Source organism: Dysidea avara, chromosome 5, assembly GCF_963678975.1.
Source record: "Dysidea avara chromosome 5, odDysAvar1.4, whole genome shotgun sequence".
Lineage (NCBI taxonomy): Eukaryota > Metazoa > Porifera > Demospongiae > Dictyoceratida > Dysideidae > Dysidea > Dysidea avara.
The window spans coordinates 16,753,683-16,775,855 of NC_089276.1; the positions used below are offsets into that span (position 1 = coordinate 16,753,683).

Here is a 22,173-nt window from a genome sequence, read left to right on the forward strand (position 1 = left end):
CGATTTTTATGAATAAAAAAACTATTAGTTTTCGTGTCTACCAGGCAAACCGCTTAGAGCAACGAGCTGAAAATCGGTATGTAGCTGGAATAATCATCATAGAAAGTCCTTGCAGTAGTACAGAAGAATCAGATTACAAATCACTGAGTTATGATTCGAAAGGCAACTAGGTGCAGCAAATGCGAGATCGAGATACTCTAATAGAACAGTCACCCTAATAAAGCATTCAGCTGCATTTATAATTTACTCAGTTATATTACATTGTAAGTTATTCTGTAGGGAATTCAGCTACAAACAAGTCACCCTGTAGTCAGATCAGCTAGAAGAAGGTACCTAATAGAGAGTTCAGCTACAAATAAGCCATCATGTAGAGAGTTCAGCTCAAATGAATCACCCTGTAGAGAATTCAGCTACAAACAAATTGCCCTGTAGAGAGATCAGCTAGAAGAAGTTACCTTGTAGAGAGTTCAGTTAGAAACAAGTCATCCTGTAGAAAGATCAGCTAGAAGAAGTCACTTTGTAGAGAGTTCAGCTACAAAGAAACCACCATGTAAAAGAGTTCAGCTGCAAACAAATCACCTGTAGAGAATTCAACTACAAACAAATCACCCTGTAGAAAGATCAGCTAGAAAAAGTTACCTTGTAGAGAGTTCAGCTACAAACAAATCACCCTGTAGAAAGTTCAGCTACAAACAAGTCACCCTGTAGAGAGATCAGCTAGAAACAAGTCATCCTGTAGAGAGTTCAGCTAGAAGAAGTTACGTTGTACAGAGTTCAGCTACAAAGAAACTACCATGTAGAGAGTTCAGCTGCAAATAAATCGCCCTGTAGAGAATTCAGCTACAAACAAATCACCCTGTAGAAAAGTAGATCAGCTAGAAGAAGTTACCTTGTAGAGAGTTCAGCTACAAACAAATCACCCTGTAGAGAGTTCAGCTACAAACAAGTCACCATGTAGAGAGTTCAGCTAGAAGAAGTTACATTGTAGAGAGTTCAGCTACAAAGAAACTACCATGTAGAGAGTTCAGCTGCAAACAAATCACCCTGTAGAGAATTCAGCTACAAACAAATTACCCTGTAAAAAGATCAGCTAGAAGAAGTTACCTTGTAGAGAGTTCAGCTACAAACAAATCACCCTGCAGAGAGTTCAGCTAGAAACAAGACACTCTGTAGAAAGATCAGCTAGAAACAAGCCACCCGTAGAGAGTTCAGCTAGAATAAGTTACACTGTAGAGAGTTCGGCTACAAAGAAACTACCATGTAGAGAGTTCAGCTGCAAACAAATCGCCTGTAGAGAATTCAGCTACAAACAAATCACCCTGTAGAAAGATCAGCTAGAAGAAGTTACCTTGTAGAGAGTTCAGCTACAAACAAATCACCCTGTAGAGAGTTCAGCTACAAACAAGTCACCCTGTAGAGAGATCAGCTAGAAACAAGTCATCCTGTAGAGAGTTCAGCTAGAAGAAGTTACATTGTAGAGAGTTCAGCTACAAAGAAACTACCATGTAGAGAGTTCAGCTGCAAACAAATCACCTGTAGAGAATTCAGCTACAAACAAATCACCCTGTAGAAAGATCAGCTAGAAGAAGTTACCTTGTAGAGAGTTCAGCTACAAACAAATCACCCTGTAGAGAGTTCAGCTACAAACAAGTCACCCTGTAGAGAGATCAGCTAGAAACAAGTCATCCTGTAGAGAGTTCAGCTAGAAGAAGTTACATTGTAGAGAGTTCAGCTACAAAGAAACTACCATGTAGAGAGTTCAGCTGCAAACAAATCACCTGTAGAGAATTCAGCTACAAACAAATCACCCTGTAGAAAGATCAGCTAGAAGAAGTTACCTTGTAGAGAGTTCAGCTACAAACAAATCACCCTGTAGAGAGTTCAGCTACAAACAAGTCACCCTGTAGAGAGATCAGCTAGAAACAAGTCATCCTGTAGAGAGTTCAGCTAGAAGAAGTTACATTGTAGAGAGTTCAGCTACAAAGAAACTACCATGTAGAGAGTTCAGCTGCAAACAAATCACCTGTAGAGAATTCAGCTACAAACAAATCACCCTGTAGAAAGATCAGCTAGAAGAAGTTACCTTGTAGAGAGTTCAGCTACAAACAAATCACCCTGTAGAGAGTTCAGCTACAAACAAGTCACCCTGTAGAGAGATCAGCTAGAAACAAGTCATCCTGTAGAGAGTTCAGCTAGAAGAAGGTACATTGTAGAGAGTTCAGCTACAAAGAACTACCATGTAGAGAGTTTAGCTGCAAAAAAATCGCCCTGTAGAGAATTCAGCTACAAACAAATCACCCTGTAGAAAGATCAGCTAGAAGAAGTTACCTTGTAGAGAGTTCAGCTACAAACAAATCACCTTGTAGAAAGTTCAGCTACAAACAAGTCACCCTGTAGAGAGATCAGCTAGAAACAAGCCATCCGTAGAGAGTTTAGCTAGAAGAAGTTACATTATAGAGAGTTCAGCAGTTTAGCTGCAAACAAATCTCCCTGTAGAGAATTCAGCTACAAACAAATCACCCTGTAGAAAGATCAGCTAGAAGAAGTTACCTTGTAGAGAGTTCAGCTACAAACAAATCACCTTGTAGAGAGTTCAGCTACAAACAAGTCACCCTGTAGAGAGATCAGCTAGAAACAAGCCATCCGTAGAGAGTTTAGCTAGAAGAAGTTACATTGTAGAGAGTTCAGCAGTTTAGCTGCAAACAAATCGCCCTGTAGAGAATTCAGCTACAAACAAATCACCCTGTAGAAAGATCAGCTAGAAGCAGTTACCTTGTAGAGAGTTCAGCTACAAACAAATCACTCTGTAGAGAGTTCAGCTACAAACAAGTCATCCGGTAGAGGGATCAGCTAGAAGGATCACCTTGCAGATAGGTCAGCTACAAAGAAATCACCCTGCTTCATCTTTTCTTCTTCCTGTAGTAAAGAAAAAAATGACAGGTTAAAAAGCCCTAAAGCTGGCCATAGGCCGGCTTTGGGGTATACAAATGCAAAAAGAAGTGAAATCTAATCCAAAACAGCCAAGCTGTAAAAAAAGAGTGCGGCCCTGAGAAAGGCTATGGTGAAAAAAGATGTGAAATCCAAGGTGGCGGCCAAGAAATGGCTGTGATGGTAGGTTAATGGTAAAAATTTTAATAACAACAATTCAGTGAATTTGGTGCCGCTTGGTCTTGGCACAAAATTCACTTGAATTGTCGTTATTAAAATTTTTACCATTAACCTACCATCACAGCCATTTCTTGGCCGCCACCTTGGATTTCACATCTTTTTTCACCATAGCCTTTCTCAGGGCCGCACTCTTTTTTTACAGCTTGGCTGTTTTGGATTAGATAATATTAACTTTGTATACTAATAACATGGGATTGGAAGCTTTCTCCCAGCATTCCTTGTTGTTTTATAAGTAATTAATTAGGCTGCTACATCATAATTATGAGAAATCCTTATAGCTGTTGCATCATATGAACTATCTGAAAGATCCCTTATACTTTGGTATTCAACAGGATTTTCCCAAACAGCTATGCTGTAATTAGGCTTGAGTACATTTTAAATTACCTATTATTCTTTCTGGCAATTCATTTTTTATTCACCTATTATTCCCCAAATTATTCCCAAATATTTCTGGAGTAATTCCTGGAATTGTAAAAGTCAAATGGATATTCTTCTGCAGCTGAAAATATAACCACTTGCAAGCATAAAAACTATACCCAAAGATCGAGATACTAACCTTGAATAGTTTTCTGAACACTGAATCCTCCAGGGTGACCATAAGCTTCTCTGGAAGCAAATCCATACACTACAGCTGACATCAATGCATTGGCTGTTGTGTGTATAATTGTTACTGGACCATTTGATACAGATAGTTGTGTATAATATGCCTCAGTGACCTGGTTGAATGTTATTGTGTTCCAAGATTGTGACTGTAATGACCTCTTCACTCCTCCTGTTATCCAATACATCATACTAGGCTGATAATACTCCTTCAATACTATAATGTTGATATAGTCACTGTAGTAATATGATGATATTGTGGATAGGTTGATTTCATTACTGTAACGAACTGTAGCTGGCACAAGCATCATCATTGGATCACCAGTTCTCCTATCATAATCATATCCAGGACTATACTGAGCTACTAAGATTTCCTTGTTAGAGCGGATTGCACAATAGTATTGATGAGTTACTGTAAAACAATTACCTGCATTAATAGTATAGGAATTCTTCACATTGTTACAGTCCATGAAAACTTCAGTTGAGTTATATGCTGCTAAAACTCTGATGGTGTAAGCACTTCTACCTTGTAGTGATGCAATGTAATATGTTTTACCCCAGTATGTGGTAGGTGGAATCTGTTCTACTAAGTGATCACAATATCTATAACTCAATGATGGTACATTTCCACACTCATGACCACTAAACACAGACACTGGCTTGTCTGTGATAATTCTGGTCCCAGTCAAGTCACTTGATGATCCAATATACACTGTTTGTAACCTGTTGACTATGAAGGAGTATTGACTACCACGTGTTAAGGAGCTAATAGTATCATTAATACTGACATTAACTGATTGTGTTACTGTTAAATTCATCATTGTGTTGTCCTCTGTGCCAACAATCAGTATTACATTATCATACTGAGATACACCAGAGGATACTGAAATTCCATAATAAATACAATGAGTACAACACACTTTTACAGTGGGTAAGGCAAGGAATGTATCACTACTCTCAGATACATCATTTTGACCAATCACAGTTACATTAGTACTGTTGGTCTCAAGGTGAATCCCCTTATTTTGATCATTGTATGAATTAGTGATGAGACTTGAAGAAAGTTTTACAACTTTTGAACTTGTACCAGAAATATTTCCACTAGTGTAATATCCTACTCCAGGAGCTTCTATGGTATAAGATAAATCCAGTGATCCAGTATTGGTTAAATATAGAGATATTGAACCACCATTGTAATTCTGAAAAAATCCAATGTAGTAATTGTTGCCTATAAGAAGTAAATTTAACATACAAAACTGCAGTTGGAACATATCAAAATTTTATATTTACAGTATGTTAGTAATAGTTATAACACACTCATGAGGTTTATAAATATCAGAAGGCAGATTGTTTACAAGTTATAGTTGTTAGGTTTGTGATCTGTAAACAAGACACCCGAGGGCTGCAGGCCCGGGGTGGAGTGTTTACAAATGAGATACAAACCAAATAGATGTGTTAAATTGATTTGTGGTACGGGGCATGCACAGATCAAAGATGCCTACTTTACTAGGAGGGCAAAAATTGTAAATTTAAACAAGTAGAATAGGGATCAAAGTTGTGATTCTGAAAAAGAACTGCATAAACAAGAAGTAATAGGGATGGTGATTCACATACCTGCTTAATACATCAATACAAGCCAAGCAGCTTGATTTATGTACATTGAAATTAAGATTCCTATTTTGAAAGTTCAAATGAATAGCCGAAATAGGAATCTTAAATTCAATATACACAAATCAAGCTGCTTGGCAAGCTGCTTGGCTTGTATTGATGTATTAAACAGTATTGTGAATCACCATCCCTATTACTTCTTGTTTATGTAGGTTTTTTGCAGAATCACAACTTCGATCCCTATTCTACTTGTTTAAATTTACAATTTTTTTCCCCCCTAGTTTCTGAAATTTTTCATGTCCATGCACATGGACAACACAATTTTATGGCTGGTGTACACTGCATGTAGTAATATTATAGTACTGAAGTAATATATAGTACTGCAGTAATGTAGAGTGTGTACTCATTATCTGAGTCTTATAGAATAGCTATAGACTCTGAAAAGGCATGATCATGCACAGGCTGTATTCACCCAATGTGTTAAATGCCTTGATCTACAACAATAAAGGCATTAAAATTATATAGCTGGAAAACCCTACCGATCTGTAAAAAGTAGCTATCTGTAGCTATTATATTTAGTCTTCTCTCGTGTAGATCCTTAAGGCAACTGCTCTCAATCTTTTGATCTCTTTTTAATTCTGTTTTTGTTTTATTATGATGGAAGTTTTTTTGTTTAATATAAAAGATGATAATAATAAAAGAAAAGGTTTTCACGCTCAAACAGTGGGTAGAGAGACAAACACTTGCCAATCCTGTCATGATGGAATTGTTGCTTTACAGAAGTAGCATTGCCACACTGAACATCAATAGCAACCATCTGAATTAAATTTCAGGTAGCTTGTAACGCCTGATACACATACTGAAAGACGATGCTGTTTTCTTTCGAAAATTCTTTCCCTCAAAGCTTTGGAGCTGCCCTTGATTTTCGATCGCGTACAAATGGGACACATACCTTTTTTGATTCGAAAGGTTACACTATTTCTGATAGCTTACGAGGTTTGTTACGTTGATTCTCTTGACTGATAAATGGCTGTAGCAGCCCTTAGGAATGTTCCCGGAATGCGGTTTCAGTGATGGGCTATGGGCCACATGCCCTTCACTGACACGAGTTGAAGAACTCTAAAACATTCAGAAACAAATTTCAGTAAGTAGCATTTATGTTTAATGTTTAGTTTATTACATCTTGATGAGTTTTAGTCCCATGCATAGATTCAAATGGCATTTTTTAAACTGCTGAAATTTTGCTTTTATGGCTTTGTGAGAGAATGGTGTCTCAAAGCCATGGACTCTAGCTCTATATCTCGCAATTGCTTTAGAAAGCAAAGATTTTAATACCACACAGATCTGGGTAGGAATGATTTTAAAATATTCCATACATTTTTAGTGCTGATATCTACTTCCTGTGGGCTGTAGATGCGCGAAGTAGGAAGATTTGGGGTGATTTCGTAAAAACTGCCAAAACCACTTCCCTTGTGTTTTATACTTCCAGATCAGTCTTTACAACACCAGAGGAAGGTCAGGAAGATTTTTTAAACACATCCAAAGCCCGGAGGGCTGCTTTGGCATACATTCTATTAGAGAGCTTTGAAAACTTTTGCACCGGTCCGTATTATGGACCACTATCCACAGCATAATTCATACACAAATACTGACTGTATTTATTCCGTCTATGTTTAGGTGTTGGAACCAATAGTCCAAAAATTCTACCTTGTCTCAAACAAAAATAGACCACAGCCCTCAATAGTGAATAACATTATAGTCATTTATAGATTTGAGGTTCGTAATGTCTCGTTATAGGAAGTTTTTAAAAATAGTTGTTCCAATACTGAATAAAGACGGGGTTAGAATAGGTAGTATTGGAACACTATTTTTGCTGTGATTGTGGTTCATAATAACACTGAAGAAGCAAGAAAGCCAGAGTGGCTGTGACCAAGGAACGATTGTATTCACTAATATTACTGTCTTGATGGTTAGTTAAATCATTAGTAGCTTGTTTATTTGTTGGTAGGATGTTTTCCAAGAACAAAATCATGGACAATTAATCCAGCTGTTGTACTGCTTCACCTTTACAGGTGTAGCTGACGTGACATTCATTGCTGAGTGGTTTAGTAATATTGCTAATACTCTTTGTTAGCTCAATTTATTGGTAAACAAGCAAGTGGTATATGGATATCAATTTGGCCTAGTGGTTGTATCACTTCACAGACAGTAGCGGTGGATATCAACATTCATTCCTGAGCAATTCATTAGTTTGATGTATTAGCCAAATTATGACTTCCTGTGGTGGTACAGTGTATGGTTTATTTTGATACAAGTCCCCATGTAGAGAGATCAGCTAGAAGACGTTACCTTGTAGAGAGTTCAGCTACAAAGAAGCCATCATATAGAGTTCAGCTGCAAACAAATCACCCTGTAGAGAGTTCAGCTACGAACTGATCACCCCGTAGAGAGATCAGCTAGAAGAAATCACCTTGTAGAGAGTTCAGCTACAAAGAAACCACATTGTAGAGATATTCAGCTGCAAACAAATCATCTGTAGAGAGTTCAGTCAGAAACAAGTTCACCCTGTAGTCAGCTAGAAACAAATCATCTTGTAGAGAGTTCAGTAGCAAAAAAAATCACCCTGTAGAGAGTTCAGCCACCCTGTAGAGAATTCAGCTAGAACAGGTCACCTTTTAGAGAGTTCAGCTACAAAGAAACCACCATGTAGACAGTTTGGCTGCAAACAAATCACCTTGTAGAGAGTTCAGCTAGAAGCAAATCATCCCATAGAGTTCAGCTAGAAACAAATCACCCTGATAAGAGTTCAGCTACAAACAGTGAGAGTTTCAGCTACAGTTCAGTTATGTAAGAAGTCACCTTATTAACTACAGTATGTGATAATCATCACTCAATGTTAAATACACAAATATTTCATCAGACAAAAGTTATACACACAATTACTTCCTTTGTTCCACAATTCCTGCAGTAAAGAAAAAAAAAGTTAAAAGGAAGCATCAATGTCATATGGCCAGCTTTGTGGCTTACAATACAAAAAGAAGTGATATCTAAACCAAAACAGCCAAGCCGTAAAAAAAGAGTGCGGCCCCCAAAAAGGCCAAGGTGAAAAAAGGTGTGAAATCCAAGGTGGCAGTCAAGAAATGGCTGTGATGGTAGGTTAATGGCAAAAATTTTAATTACGAAAATTCTGTTGAATTTGGTGCCGAATCCTAGTGGAGGAGGCAATGCAAATTCACCTGAATTGTCGTAATTATAATTTTGCCATTAACCTACCATCCCAGCCATCTATTGGACACCACCTTGGATTTCACATCTTTTTTCACCTTGGCCTTTTTGGGGGCCGCACTCTTTTTTTATAGCTTGGCTGTTTTTGTTTAGATAATATGTAACTTGCATTTGCATCGCCATACAAAGAACATATTATTAGTCTTAAAGGTTCTCATTGTGCGATGACTGTTCTATTAGAGTGTTTGAGGGTTCTATTAGAGAATCTCAATATTTTCTAGTTTGATACTAACCTCAGTCTCACTCCAGACCTCATGCACTATTTTCAATGTCCAGACATTCACTAGCTACATCTGACTCAAGTTCATTCAATATTAACCTTAGAGCATCTTTTATATTGTTTTCTGATCAAGCTTCCAATAGACCATGTGCGCACTAAGGCATGGCACTTTTTTATACCATCAAAATAATGCATCTGCCATTTTTTGAGGGCAAAATGTGTGCATTCTATGCTTATGAAATTTTTAAAATGCAAATACAAAGAAATCTTGCTAAAAGACAGAGTAGTGCTAGTATAAAGTAAGTTACTGGGTAAAAGTATATAACATATTTGCTGCATGGTGAGTTGTTCTGCATAGAGAAGGTTTCTGTAATAGAACACTCGATACTTTTGCCCTCACTTTTCTTGTAAACTATGGTGAAACTTGAAGCCGTAGCAACTTTTTTCCAGTTTTTGCCAGACCATGACTTGGCACGCACAATGTCTATAATTATAATCATCATATCACATTATATTTAAAATCAGATGATGAGAAGTGTTATATAATACCAAGTTCAATGATTGAAGCTCAGCTAAACTGATTTGCCATGCCTTGGTGCTAGTTGGCACATGATTGATAAAGCTCAAACCCATAATAATATTCATTTCGTCGAAGGGTGTAAACTTAAGTAGTAGCACATTTCCTACTCATTATCAGGATTCATTTCACCATCCAAAACAAGTTATCCCTCAAATTTGTGACTGTTATAGCAGAAGTTATACTTGTTGTGGCAGAAATTTGTCCATCATGCTCCTAATTATGCTCCATTATTCCAGCATTATGCTTTATGCTTTTCATCCCCCATTATGCCACATATTATGCTAGCATAATCGACGCAAGCCTAAATGGCTCTCTCCTCCTCACCAGCCTTCTTCATGGATTCATTGAGAAGAGTCTGCCACCAGTCTCCAAGGCATTCTCAATAGCCATGAAGGCTTTCTTTGTCAAAGAAGGTAGGCCAAGTACTGCCATTGACTCTGTCAGTGGTGTATGTTCTCCCCCTGTAGCCATCTGTCCCCACACTATAGCCAGATTACACTCCAGTATTGACCTCCATTTAAGCCCTGCACTCTTGATGATGTCACAAGCTGGAATTCCTCATGACAGCCGGCACACCAAAAAGTAAGAATGGAACACAGTCCCTTGATGATCCTTTACACCCATGTACCAGCAGAATGGCCTCGTTACCAGAGAGAGCATTATCTGAACACAACTGGCAGGTGGCTGCATGTTGACTGACCACCTGCAGATGTTCCTGGAGATTCTACTACCATCATAGTTCATTACATCCACTGTGTGATTCTACACTTTTAACACTACTAAACAGCAGCAGGGTACGGCAACAGAACAAGCAATCAGCACAAAGAACAAGCTAATAGTATATTTACAGCTGTTGTGGTTTGTAGAAATGATAATTCACATTCGCAAGGATACTGTTGCTACAATGTATTTTTCACCACCAAAAATAAGGATAGTTGATCAAGCTTGACAGTTTCACGCCGTTGTTATAAACATATTATTTAGGGGCTATCGTAGAGTTTCATTGAGATTTTACCACCATTGCTCGAGGAAATCTTTTACAAAATTGCGGTAAGCAAATATTACAGGGTCACAACAGCATTTCATTTCCAAGTTATTCTAGAGATGTGATGCTATCATACTTCACTCGATAGGACCTAGCTATTATATTTTTAAAGTGTTTAAACGTTGAGTGACTTTTGTGGCAGTTGTTCTGAGGGCGATTTTTGGTGGTAAGTCTCGTCAACTTCAACCACGCATAACAAGTTGTGAGCTGAATAAATGAGCTGTTTAATCCGTTGAGGAAGAAATACAGACTGTAGTGAGTGTACATATGTAAGGCTGCATGTTAGGCTACATTGAGTGAAAGGTTGCTTTTTTAGTCCGTACATCCTACTTCCGTGTCCCATGAAACGTGGTGACCTGTAACTTTAATGCTCGTCTTCATCTGACACCTTTCACTTCCTTGAAAATTTTTGCAATTCTGGTTGTACTACTTTGAAGTGGGAGGCATTCCAAGTTATGTGTTTGCCATTTCTCTCAGCTGTGATTGTTGTTCCTTTCTTGCATACAACACGAAATGGAAAAGAGTCATAAGGTGTTACATTCTCTGCTGGAATAAATTCGTCACAACTCAACATTGTTATCACTGATGATAATATGTGACTGGATTTCATATAACAAGGCTTCCTTCCACACACACAAAATCAAACTTACGTTTTTACCAGAAATGGATTGCTGGTCTAACACACTATCATATTCCACACTGTACTTCCTTCAGGACTGGCAAGTCTGGTTTCTGTAGCAGCTTTCTTCCGACCCTGTCAAAGCCATGAGTGGGAGATTGGTGCCATTAAATGGCCATGGCTTTGTGATAATGGTGTGTGGTGAGCTGGGACTTCACAGAGAGCTCACCAATAGTGTTCCAGTCAATTTGGAGAGATTTGAGGGCCATGGGGGGCCACGGAGGGCCCAAACTTGGCCTCTGGATTCCATTCGTCTTCTTACTTCATTTTATACCCCTATATTAGGCCCACCCACCATCCCCTACCCTATTACTGCCACCTGTGATATTATAACCCGCTCGAAAAAAGCTGCCCAAAACAGGGCAAATTTTGGGTATCAGAAATTAATACACCCACTCACTGATAGCTAGTAAATAGATGAATAACTGGTGCAAATTTTGTTTGCACAGCTGTAGACACTGGGAAGTTATTACACAATGATTACTTTAAATCGCCATATCTCCTAACAAAGTTTTGTGCGTCAAAGCCTTGTTTTGTCAAATTCAGTCACACATGAATACATTATAGCCCATATGAAGTGTAACTTACCAGTTTACACTTGAAAACAGGGCCACACTTTATTGACCAACCCATGGAACACATGGAATAGCAAGAGGCAGCCAAACAAGCAATCTGTGTTATTGTTAGATCATGTGATCTCACGTGATGCCTCCCTTAATATTATTGTGACCGGATTTCATATAACAAGGCTTCCACACACACACACAAAATAAAACTTACGTTTTTACCAGAAATGGATTGCTGGTCTAACACACTATCATATTCCACACTGTACTTCCTTCAGGACTGGCAAGTCTGGTTTCTGTAGTAGTTTTCTTCTGACCCTGTCAAAGCCATGAGAGGGAGATTGGCGCCATTAAATGTCCATGGATTTGTGATAATGGTATGTGGTGAGCTGGGACTTCACAGAGAGCTTGCCAATAATGTTCTCAGTCAATTTGGAGAGATTTGAGGGCCATGGGGGGCCCAAACTTGGCCTCTGTATTCCATTCGTCTTCTTACTTCATTTTATACCCCTATATTAGGCCCACCCACCACCCCCCACCCTCCCACCCTACTACTGCCACCTGTGATATTATAACCCGCTTGAAAAAAGCTGCCCAAAACAGGGCAAATTTTGGGTATCAGAAATTAATACACCCACTCACTAATAGCTAGTAAATAGATGAATAATTGGTGCAAATTTTGTTTTCACAGTTGTAGACTCTGGGAAGTTATTACACAATGATTACTTTAAATCGCCATATCTCCTAACGAAGTTTTGTGCGTCGAAGCCTTGTTTTGTCAAATTCAGTCACATATATTAGAAGATGATGAGACCTGTAATCTCACTATTGATCAGTTCACACTACCTGATGGAGTTGTTGTAGCAGATCGTAGTCAAGTAACAGTGGCCATTGTGGATGATGATGGTGAGTGTGGTAGATAAAAGAGATCTGTGAGACATGGTTGAACCGGATCACTACTGCTATCCAGGTGACTCACTTATCCAGATGACTCACTTATCCAGGTAGCAATCCAGGTCAGATCCAATTAATCAAAACAGAGAAGCATGTGTCAAATGTAATTTATTATATCACAATAAATTGAAGTTGACAAGCATGTTGCAGATATCGTGATATAGCACTATTAGAACTTGCACATAATTTCTGTGACCTAAGTGCACGCTATAGCGTAAGGGTGTGCTATGATCTAAGCACGTGAAGTAATGTTGAGATGGATTCAAGTATTGTGTAATCAACAAACTGGTTTAACAGGTTTGCGGTCACGTGACATGCCACGTTCTAGAAAGTTGAATAGCCTGGTTAAAGAAAAGTTCTAGTAGGTGAAACAAGACTGTTAGTGTCGCGTTGTGTACCGGGGACAGTTGTTGGTGAACACAAAATGTGCCACTCACATGAGTTGTATATGAGCCGAGCTACCATGGCCAGAGGTTCTTCGTAGCAGTCCTTCCAGCCTACGGAATTGATCAAGATGGTAACAAGAAACAAGGTCGTCATCGCTGGAAGTTCATTATAACCGGTGAGCTTGTTCCTTGTGTGACACGTGTTACATGCGGCGCACTAAATTGAATGAAACTGATTGCACCATTACAATAAGACAAACGGCTATCGAGGGATACTGGCCAAGTTGTCACGCATGTTCTATAAGAAGTTTAGCATAATTAAAGTGATGCTGTGATGAATTGCTGTACTGGCTTAGTCTTGTCGTTAGCTTTCAAGCTTGTCCTTTAACATTGTGTCGTTAGCTTCCGGTCTTGTCTGTTCAAGTTTGTCATAAACCTCTGTTCAAGTGTTTTCAGCTGTTACGCTTGTTTGATTGTTATCAGGGTGTAATAAGCTTTCGCCATTAGCATGTTTATATATGCACAGATAACATGTGCCTTGATTTGCATGAGGTCTTGCTGTGTTTATTTTATATGCAATGTATGCCACTACTGTTGCTCATTCCTTAGTTAAGTGCTAGTGCTGCATGCTGCTATCGCATAAGGCACTGCTGCATGATGATGCCGCATGAATGTTATTGTGCTTTAATAATAATGTGTTACGTCAATGATTTGCCAGCTGTAAGTGCTCCTACTATTCAGCTTCTATTGGGTCACTGACACTAGGCACTACTTATGCTGGATACATATAGGCACTGGCTAGGTTATGCCTAAGGGTCACAGATGGTGTTATCAAGCATATATCGCTGGCAAAAGCAAAATCAGAATTCATAATGCCTCAATGCCATCGCATTGAGAATGCTGCAGCATGATATGCTGCCATTGCGTGATTGAGAGTGCTGCATTGCATGATAAGCTGCTGTTACATGTTTGGCTGAGAGCGCTGCTGCATGATATGCTGCTGTTGCATAATGAGAGTGCCGCTGCATGATATGCTGCTGTTGCATAATTGGCTGAGAATACTGCTGTATAAATGTAGCACCAGTAAAAAAAAAAGCCTTACGCGTTCTGATTACACTGTGTTTGTACACTCCTCCATATAGTTTGGTGGCAGCTGAGGGATGAGAATGGGACCACAACCAATGGGCAAGTATTTACTGGACAAGCTTTCTCCGGTAGCATGCTACACGTAAGGCTTACAACTTTGTATGTTTGATGGCTGGTCACTAGGAAGCTGTTGCAAGTATATGAGGCTATTGTGCTTTTACGCTATGCAAAGTATGTTGCATGATTCACTTAAGAGAGTACTGCTGCATGAATGTTATTGCTGCTACTATTGCACTGAGGGTGCTGCTGCATGAATATTGTTATTGCTGCTGCTATTGCACTGAGGGTGCTGCTGCATGAATATTGCTATTGCTGCTGCCAATGCACTGAGGGTGCTGCACTGAGGGTGCTCTTGCATGAATACTGTATTTACTTTATTAAAGGTGTTTATTACCTTAGTTCCAAAAATTGATGCGGTGACTATTCAAACTCGACTACCACTCGCTTCTCGTGAACGATGTTTAAGCCATTATTTTCACAATCGATTGTGGGACCACTCAAATGCTGTGACTATTAAAGGGCGGTGTTTAATCAAGTAAGTGCAGTATTGCTGCTGCTGCTGCTGCTGCTGGTGCTGCTGCTGGTGCTGCTGCTGCACTTACCGTTCATTGAAATTTGTGGAAGCTTAGCCTTTATCCTTCAATTAAACAATAATTCAGCAGGAGAAAACTTGATTGTGCAATGAGGGGTTGCTTGATAACTGAGGCGAAATTTGTGCAAGTGTTTTTTCTATATCTTTCCTTCTTCTTGTACTGAACGAATAGTTTTTGTCACTGGCTTCATAAAATTCTCAGCTTCTGAATTTGCTTGAGGCCACAGTAGAGTTATTCTGCAGTGCTGAAACTTGCTATACAACTGTACAGTAGCGTGCACACAGACAGCCAACTTCACAACCAACATGCACATGCGTGTTGGATAGAGTGCGTGAGCATTGGAGAATCTACACACATGCACTAGTCTGTGCTCTGCGTATTCACACATGGCGTGTAACGTGTAATTTTATTCCTCAGGTGTGCAATGTTAAGCTGTTCTGGTGATCAGTAGTGCACGTTTTTACTCTACGCATGTGTGAAGTTGTAGTTGAGCTGTATTGTATATAGCTGCAAATGGCTTGCATAATTATGTGCTAACTTGGCATATAGATTTGTGAATTGAAAAAATTTACAAAACAAATTGTATATAGTATGTAGGTCTGCAGTTGCATGGTAACATAGTTGCAAATGGCTGTGCGCTTGTTCGGCTCTTAGAATAATGTACTAAAACTAGCTAACAGCTACACAAAAAAATTGTGTGTAGCTGTGATATGTAGGACCACAGCTGCATGTGTCTGCATGGCCAGTAGAGTAAAACAAGAATACAGTCGCATGGTCATCTGTTGGGCTGTAGTAAATCTGCAGCTGCATGGCAACATAGTTGCAAACTCAACCATTCCCTAGTGGAATGTGACAGTACAGGATCCCAATAGGGTCTTACTGCAGCAATCTTACAATCTATTTGTTTGCATTAGTAAATATGGACAGATTATTCCGAGCCATTAGGTTGGTTGGTAAATGAGTGTTGTACTTAGATTTACAGTATTATAACAGTAGAAAGATAAAAGACTTTGAAATACTGGAAGTGCTGTGCAGTGGGACTATGGGAAACTGTAGATTTACCAAACCCAACCACCACCCTAGGATGGGGCTTGTAACTAAGGATTATTAGTCCAACTACCAACATTAAGCACAAATCACCCAGTTCAGTTACAAACAAATGGAGAGTTCAGTTACAACCAAACAACCCGGTAGAGAATTCAGCCAGAAGAGTAGAGAACACAATTACAAATAAATCACTTTGTGGAAAGTTCGGTTACAAACAAGTCACCTTTAAGGAGTTCAACTAAACATAAGTCACCTATTAAGTACAAACGAATCACCCAGTAGAGATTTCTGCTATAAAATACGTAACTTACACCGTAGAGAGATTAGCTACAAACAACTCATCCTGTAGAGAGTTCAGCTACAAATTTGTGGAGAGTTCAGTCACCTGTAGAGAGTTCAGCAACAAAAGTCACCCTTTAGTGAATTCAGCTACCCACGGAGAGTTCAGCTACAATACCTTACCCTGGTGAATTCAGCTACAAAAAAGTTACTCAATATAGAGTTCAGCTACAAACAAATCATCCAGTACAGAGTTCAGCCAAGAAAGAGTCACCCACTATAGAGTTCAACTACTGTACATATACTTAACCAGTAAAGACTTACGGTACAAAATAGCCAAACAACAGAGATTGTTACAAAAAACGTCACACTGTAGAGAGTCATGCTACAAATAAATCACCCTGTGGAGAGTTCAGTTATAAACAAATCACTCTGCAAAGAATTCAACTACATATAAGTCACCCATCAGAGACTTAAAGTACAAAAAAAAACCAGTAGAGATTTTTGCTACAAAAAGTCACACTGTACAAAGTTCAGCTACAAACAAATCACCCTGTGAAGAAGAGATCAGCCACAAACAAGTCACCTGGTCAAGGATCCACAAACAAGTCACCTGGATAGAGAGTTCAGCTATACAAAAAAACATGTGTAGAATTCAACTACAAAAAAGTCTGAAGTCAATTAATAGAGAGTTTAGCTACAAAAAGGTCACCCGATAGAGGGTTCTGCTACAAAAAAGCCATCCCTGTAGAGAGTTAAGCTACATATAAATAACCCCATGGATAGTTCAGCTATATACAAACATGTCACCTGGTGCAGCTACAAACAAGTCACCTGTAGAGAGTGCAGCTACAAACAAGTTACTCAGTAGAACGTTTAAAGCCACAAACCAAATTCCCAGTAGAGATTTAAGCCACAAAAGAGTCACCCAGTAGAGAGTTCATATACCCTGTGGAAAGTTCAGTTCCAAACAAGTCACCTTTAACAAGCACAACTACATACAAGAGACTTAAGGTAGAAAAGAGTCACCTAGTGGAGATTTCTCCTACAAAAAGTTCACCCAATAGAGAGTTTGGACACAAAAAAAGTCACCCCAGCTACAAACAAGTCACCTGTAGAGCATTTATCTACAAATAAGTTATTTTGTGCAGGGTCCAACTACAAACAATTCACCCAGTAAAGAGTTCGGCGGTTATACAAAAGTTACTAAACACCTACATATTCACCTCAAGGTGTGGGGGTGTACACACACACACACACACACACACACACACACACACACACACACACACACACACACACACATACACACACACACACACACACACACACACACACACACACACACAAACACACCAGTCCAGAGTGTAAGACTAATATTAGCACCAAACACTGAGTAATTTCCAACTCCACAATAGTAGGTTCCTTGATATGAGTCATTGAATATGGGAATAATCAAAGTTCCATTTATGACATAGGGTATATCTTCTGTCTCTGTATATTTAAATGGAACTTTTCTCTGACCTGGAGAATACCACGTGATCTGTTGATAGTCAATATTAAAACATTTACAATTGATCATCACATTTGATGTTCCATTATTTATTCCACTATCAGCAGGAATAAAGGAAGGGTTCAGTGGAATAATAATACAGGTTGGAGTTGTGACATTCTCTCCTATGAACAAAACAAAAATCAAACAAGTAACAATAAACAACATGTAAATGTGCATATAATACCTGCATGCATAGCTACTACATTAAGCTGGGCAGGAAATAAACATTTATTTTGTTTATTTGATACTTCCACAATTTTGCAATTATTTGGTCACAACACAAGAGTGCAGATAACTCCAATTTCAAACTAAACTAGTGTTTCATACAAGATTAAGATCCTTCTAAAAAAACAATCAAATACTCTAATAGAACAGTTAAAACATTCAACACAGATCTTCAAAATGTATTCACAGTTTAGCTACAAAAATTCTTAGGAGGCAAAATATTCCATTACAATAAATACACAGAGTAGAGGCTGTTTGTGCATACCATAACTGTACACCACAAATTAATGTACTACTTATGGAATTACTCTACAATATTATAACTAAATGTCTATAGGGTAAACAGCACAAACCCCTTGTTCCAATCATATCAAGACACACGGTAGTGTGTCGTGCGGCCCAAGAAGCCGGCGCGCCACACCGTTAGTATATTTACAGGAAGAAAAAGTAAATGCGATTTTCACACTTTTGTAGCTCCGTGATTCCTTATCCGATTGAAACCAAAGTTGCTACAGAAGTGCTGGCTAGGTAGGGCAGTCCACATTCCAAATTTGAAGAAAATCGCTCCAGCCATTTCTGAGATACAATCGGCCAAATTTTGAGTTTATTTTCTTCTTTTTATTTCTTCTTCTATTTCTTCTTTTCGCACACTTTGCAAAATCTGTAATAAAACACGGATGCGTGCTCCAATCGGACTGACGTTTGGCACACTTAAAGGGCTCATTAAGGCGAATCTCAGTACCAAGTTTGGTAGGAATCCGATGAAAATTCACGGAGTTATGACCGATTATTTGCGTAAAATAAGGTCGAAGGTCTGTCACGCCCACAGGGTAAACTGCTTGAAGGAATGAGCTGAAAATTGCTATGTAGATGGAGTAACTATCGTAGGAGTGCCTTTTTGTGGTTTGAAAGGAATTCAGTTAAAGGCCATTGAGATATAACACAAAACCCAACCTGTGTCACAATTACGCGATCGATTTTTATGAACAAAAAACTAATAGTTTTCACGCCTACCAGGCAAACCGCTTAGAGCACTGAGCTGAAAATCGGTGTGCGGCTGGAATAATTATCATAGAAAGTCCTTGCAGTAGTACAGAAGAATTACAAACCACTGAGTTATGATTCCAAAGCCAACTACGTGTAGCATATGCGAGATTGAGATACTCTAATAGAACAGTCACCCTAATAAAGCATTCAGCTACGTTTATAACTTACTCCATTATAGAATTACATTACATTGCAAGTTATTCTGTAGGGAGTTCAGCTACATACAGTTAATCTTATAGACAATTCAGCTACAAGCAAGTCACCCTGAAGAGAATTCAGCTACAAATATGTTGCTGTAGAGATTCAGAACATTATATGTCACACTGAAGAGAATTCAGCTATAAACAAGTCACCTTGTAGAGAGCTCAGCTACAACAAGTCACTCTGTAGAGAATTCAGCTACAAACAAATCACTGCGTAAAGGGTTCAGCTACAAAAAAAGCTACCCAGTAGAGAGTTCATTTAGATCAGCTACAAACAAGTCACTTTAAGCAATGTTCAGCTACAAGTAAGTCACTCTGTAGAGAGTTCAGCTACAAACAAGTCATTCTGTAGTACAAACAAGTCACCGTGTAGCTGGAGAGTTCAGCAACAGATCAAAAAACCACTCTGTAAAGAGTTCAGCTATGCAAACATGTTATAACTCTATAGAGAAAGTTATAACTCTATATTGAGATCAGCTAGAAACAATTAGTCATCCAGTAGAGAGATCAGCTACAAGACATCACCTTATAGAGAGTTTAGTTACAAAGAAACCACCATGTAGAGAGTTCAGCTGCAAACATATCACCCTGTAGAGAGTGCAGCTATGAACAAATCACCCTGTAGAGAGTTCAGCTAGAAAAAGTCATCCTGTAGAGAGATCAGCTAGAAGGATCACCTTGTAGAGAGTTCAACTACAAACAAATCACCCTGCAGATAGTTCAGCTACAAACAAGTCATCCTATAGAGAGATCAGCTAGAAGAAATTACCTTGTACATACAAAGAGACCATCATATAAAGAGTTCAGCTGCAAACAAATCACCCTGTAGAAAGTTCAGCTACAGATCACCCTGTAGAGAGATCAGCTAGAAGAAATCACCTTGTAGAGAGTTCAGCTACAAAGAAACCACCATGTAGAGAGTTCAGTTGCAAACAAATCATCTGTAGAGGGTTCAGCCAGAAACAAGTTCATCCTGTAGAGAGATCAGCTAGAAACAAGTCACCCTGTAGGGAGAGCAGCTACAAAGAAACCATCCTGTAGAGAGTTCAATTACAAACAGATAACTCTATAGAGAGTTCAGCTAGAAACAAGTCACCGTGTAGAGAGATCAGCTAGAAACAAGTCATCCAGAGATCAGCTAGAAACAAGTCACCCTGTAGAGAGATCAGCTACAAAGAAACCATCCTGTAGAGAGTTCAATTGCAAACAGAAAACCCTATAGAGAGTTCAGCTAGAATCAAGTCACCGTGTAGAGAGATCAGCTAGAAACAAGTCATCCTGTAGAGAGATCAGCTAGAAACAAGTCATCCTGTGGAGAGATCAGCTACAAAGAAACCATCCTGTAGAGGGTTCAATTACAAACAGATAACCCTATAGAAAGTTACTAGAAACAAGTCACCGTGTAGAGAGATCAGCTAGAAACAAGTCATCCAGGAATCAGCTAGAAACAGGTCACCTTGGAGAGAGATCAGCTAGAAACAAGTCACCCTGTAGAGAGATCAGCTAGAAACAAGTCAACCTGTAGAGAGATCAGCTACAAAGAAACCATCCTGTAGAGAGTTCAGCTACAAACAAGTTACCCTACAGTGAGATCAGTTTGAAACAAGAGATTTCAGCTACAAACAAATAAACCTGTAGAGAGTTCAGCTATGAACAGATCACCCTGTAAAGAGTTAAGCTAGAAACAAGCTACCCTATAGAGAGATCAGCTAGAAACAATTCACCCTGTAGAGATTTCAGCAACAAACAGATTACCCTGTAGATAGTTCAGCTAGATACAAGTCACCCTATAGAGAGATCAGCTAGAGAAAGTCACCTTGTAGAGAGATCAGCTAGAAGAAAGTTGCCTTGTAGAGAGTTCAGTAACAAAGAAACCATCCTGTAGAGAGTTCAGCTACAAACAAACCACCCTGTAGAGAGTTTAGCTACAAACAAATCACCCTGTAGATAGTTCATCTACAAACAAATCAACCTGTAGAGAGATCAGCTTGAGGAAGTCACCTTGTAGAGAGATCAGCTAGAAACAAGTCACCTTGTAGAGAGTTCAGTGACAAAGAAACCATCCTGTAGATAGATCAGCTAGAAACTAGACACAATATAGGGAATTCAGTTACAAGCAAATCACCCTGTAGAGAGTTCGGCTACAAACAAATCAACCTGTAGAGAGATCAGCTAGAAACAAGTTACCTTGTAGAGAGTTCAGTGACAAAGAAACCATCCTGTAGAGAGATCAGCTAGAAACAAATCACCCTGTAGAGAGATCAGCTAGAAACGAGTCACCTTGTACAGAGTTCAGTGACAAAGAAACCATCCTGTAGAGAGATCAGATAGAAACAAATCACGCTGTAGATCTAGAGAGTTCAGCTACAAACAAATCACCCTGTAGATAGATGAGGTAGAAACTAGACACAATATGTGACTGGGCCTGCGATAATAGGGCATGTGGGCACATGATTTTTCCTACTTTTTCACACGTTAATCATCCATAACGTTTTGCACCATTATGCTATGGCATTGCAATTTTCAGCTCTTAGTACGCACTTAATTGGCAGCATGATGCAAGTTACAGAATGCAAGAATACCATTCCAGTACTGAGATATGACCGATAGAGTGATGGGGTGTACTTTGTGCCCACATGCCCTATTTTTGCAGGCCCGGTCACATATAGGGAATTCAGTTACAAGCAAATCACCCTGTAGAGAGTTCGGCTACAAACAAATCAACCTGTAGAGAGATAAGCTAAAAACAAATCACCCTGTAGATGGATCAGCTAGAAACTAGACACAATATAGGGAATTCAGTTACAAGCAAATCACCCTGTAGATAGTTCGGCTACAAACAAATCAACCTGTAGAGAGATCAGCTAGAGGAGGTCACCTTGTAGAGAGATCAGCTAGAAGCAAGTCACCTTGTAGAGAGTTCAGTGACAAAGAAACCATCCTGTAGAGAGATCAGCTACAAATAAATCACCTTGTAGAGAGTTAAG

At 39.0% G+C, this 22,173-nt stretch overlaps 1 protein-coding gene across 1 annotated transcript; it reads right to left on the reverse strand.

Moving 5' to 3' along the window:
• Nucleotides 1-3,719: 3,719 nt before the first annotated feature.
• LOC136255057 (uncharacterized) lies at nucleotides 3,720-17,905 on the reverse strand. Its single transcript, XM_066047776.1, has 3 exons — nucleotides 17,896-17,905; nucleotides 17,513-17,833; nucleotides 3,720-4,996 (listed from the first exon to the last, which is right to left on the reverse strand). Exons 1-3 carry the CDS (start codon nucleotides 17,903-17,905, stop codon nucleotides 3,720-3,722), a joined length of 1,608 nt encoding a protein of 535 aa, XP_065903848.1.
• Between the last annotated feature and the right edge of the window lie 4,268 nt (nucleotides 17,906-22,173).

Bases quoted from the DNA above. Each gene is read 5' to 3' on its own strand.
- LOC136255057 (XM_066047776.1), bottom strand. The intron at 4,997-17,512 runs GTGTGTTTGTGT...TACTTCTTATAG, and splicing joins TAGTCTTACACTCTGGACTG to GCAACAATTACTACATTGGA.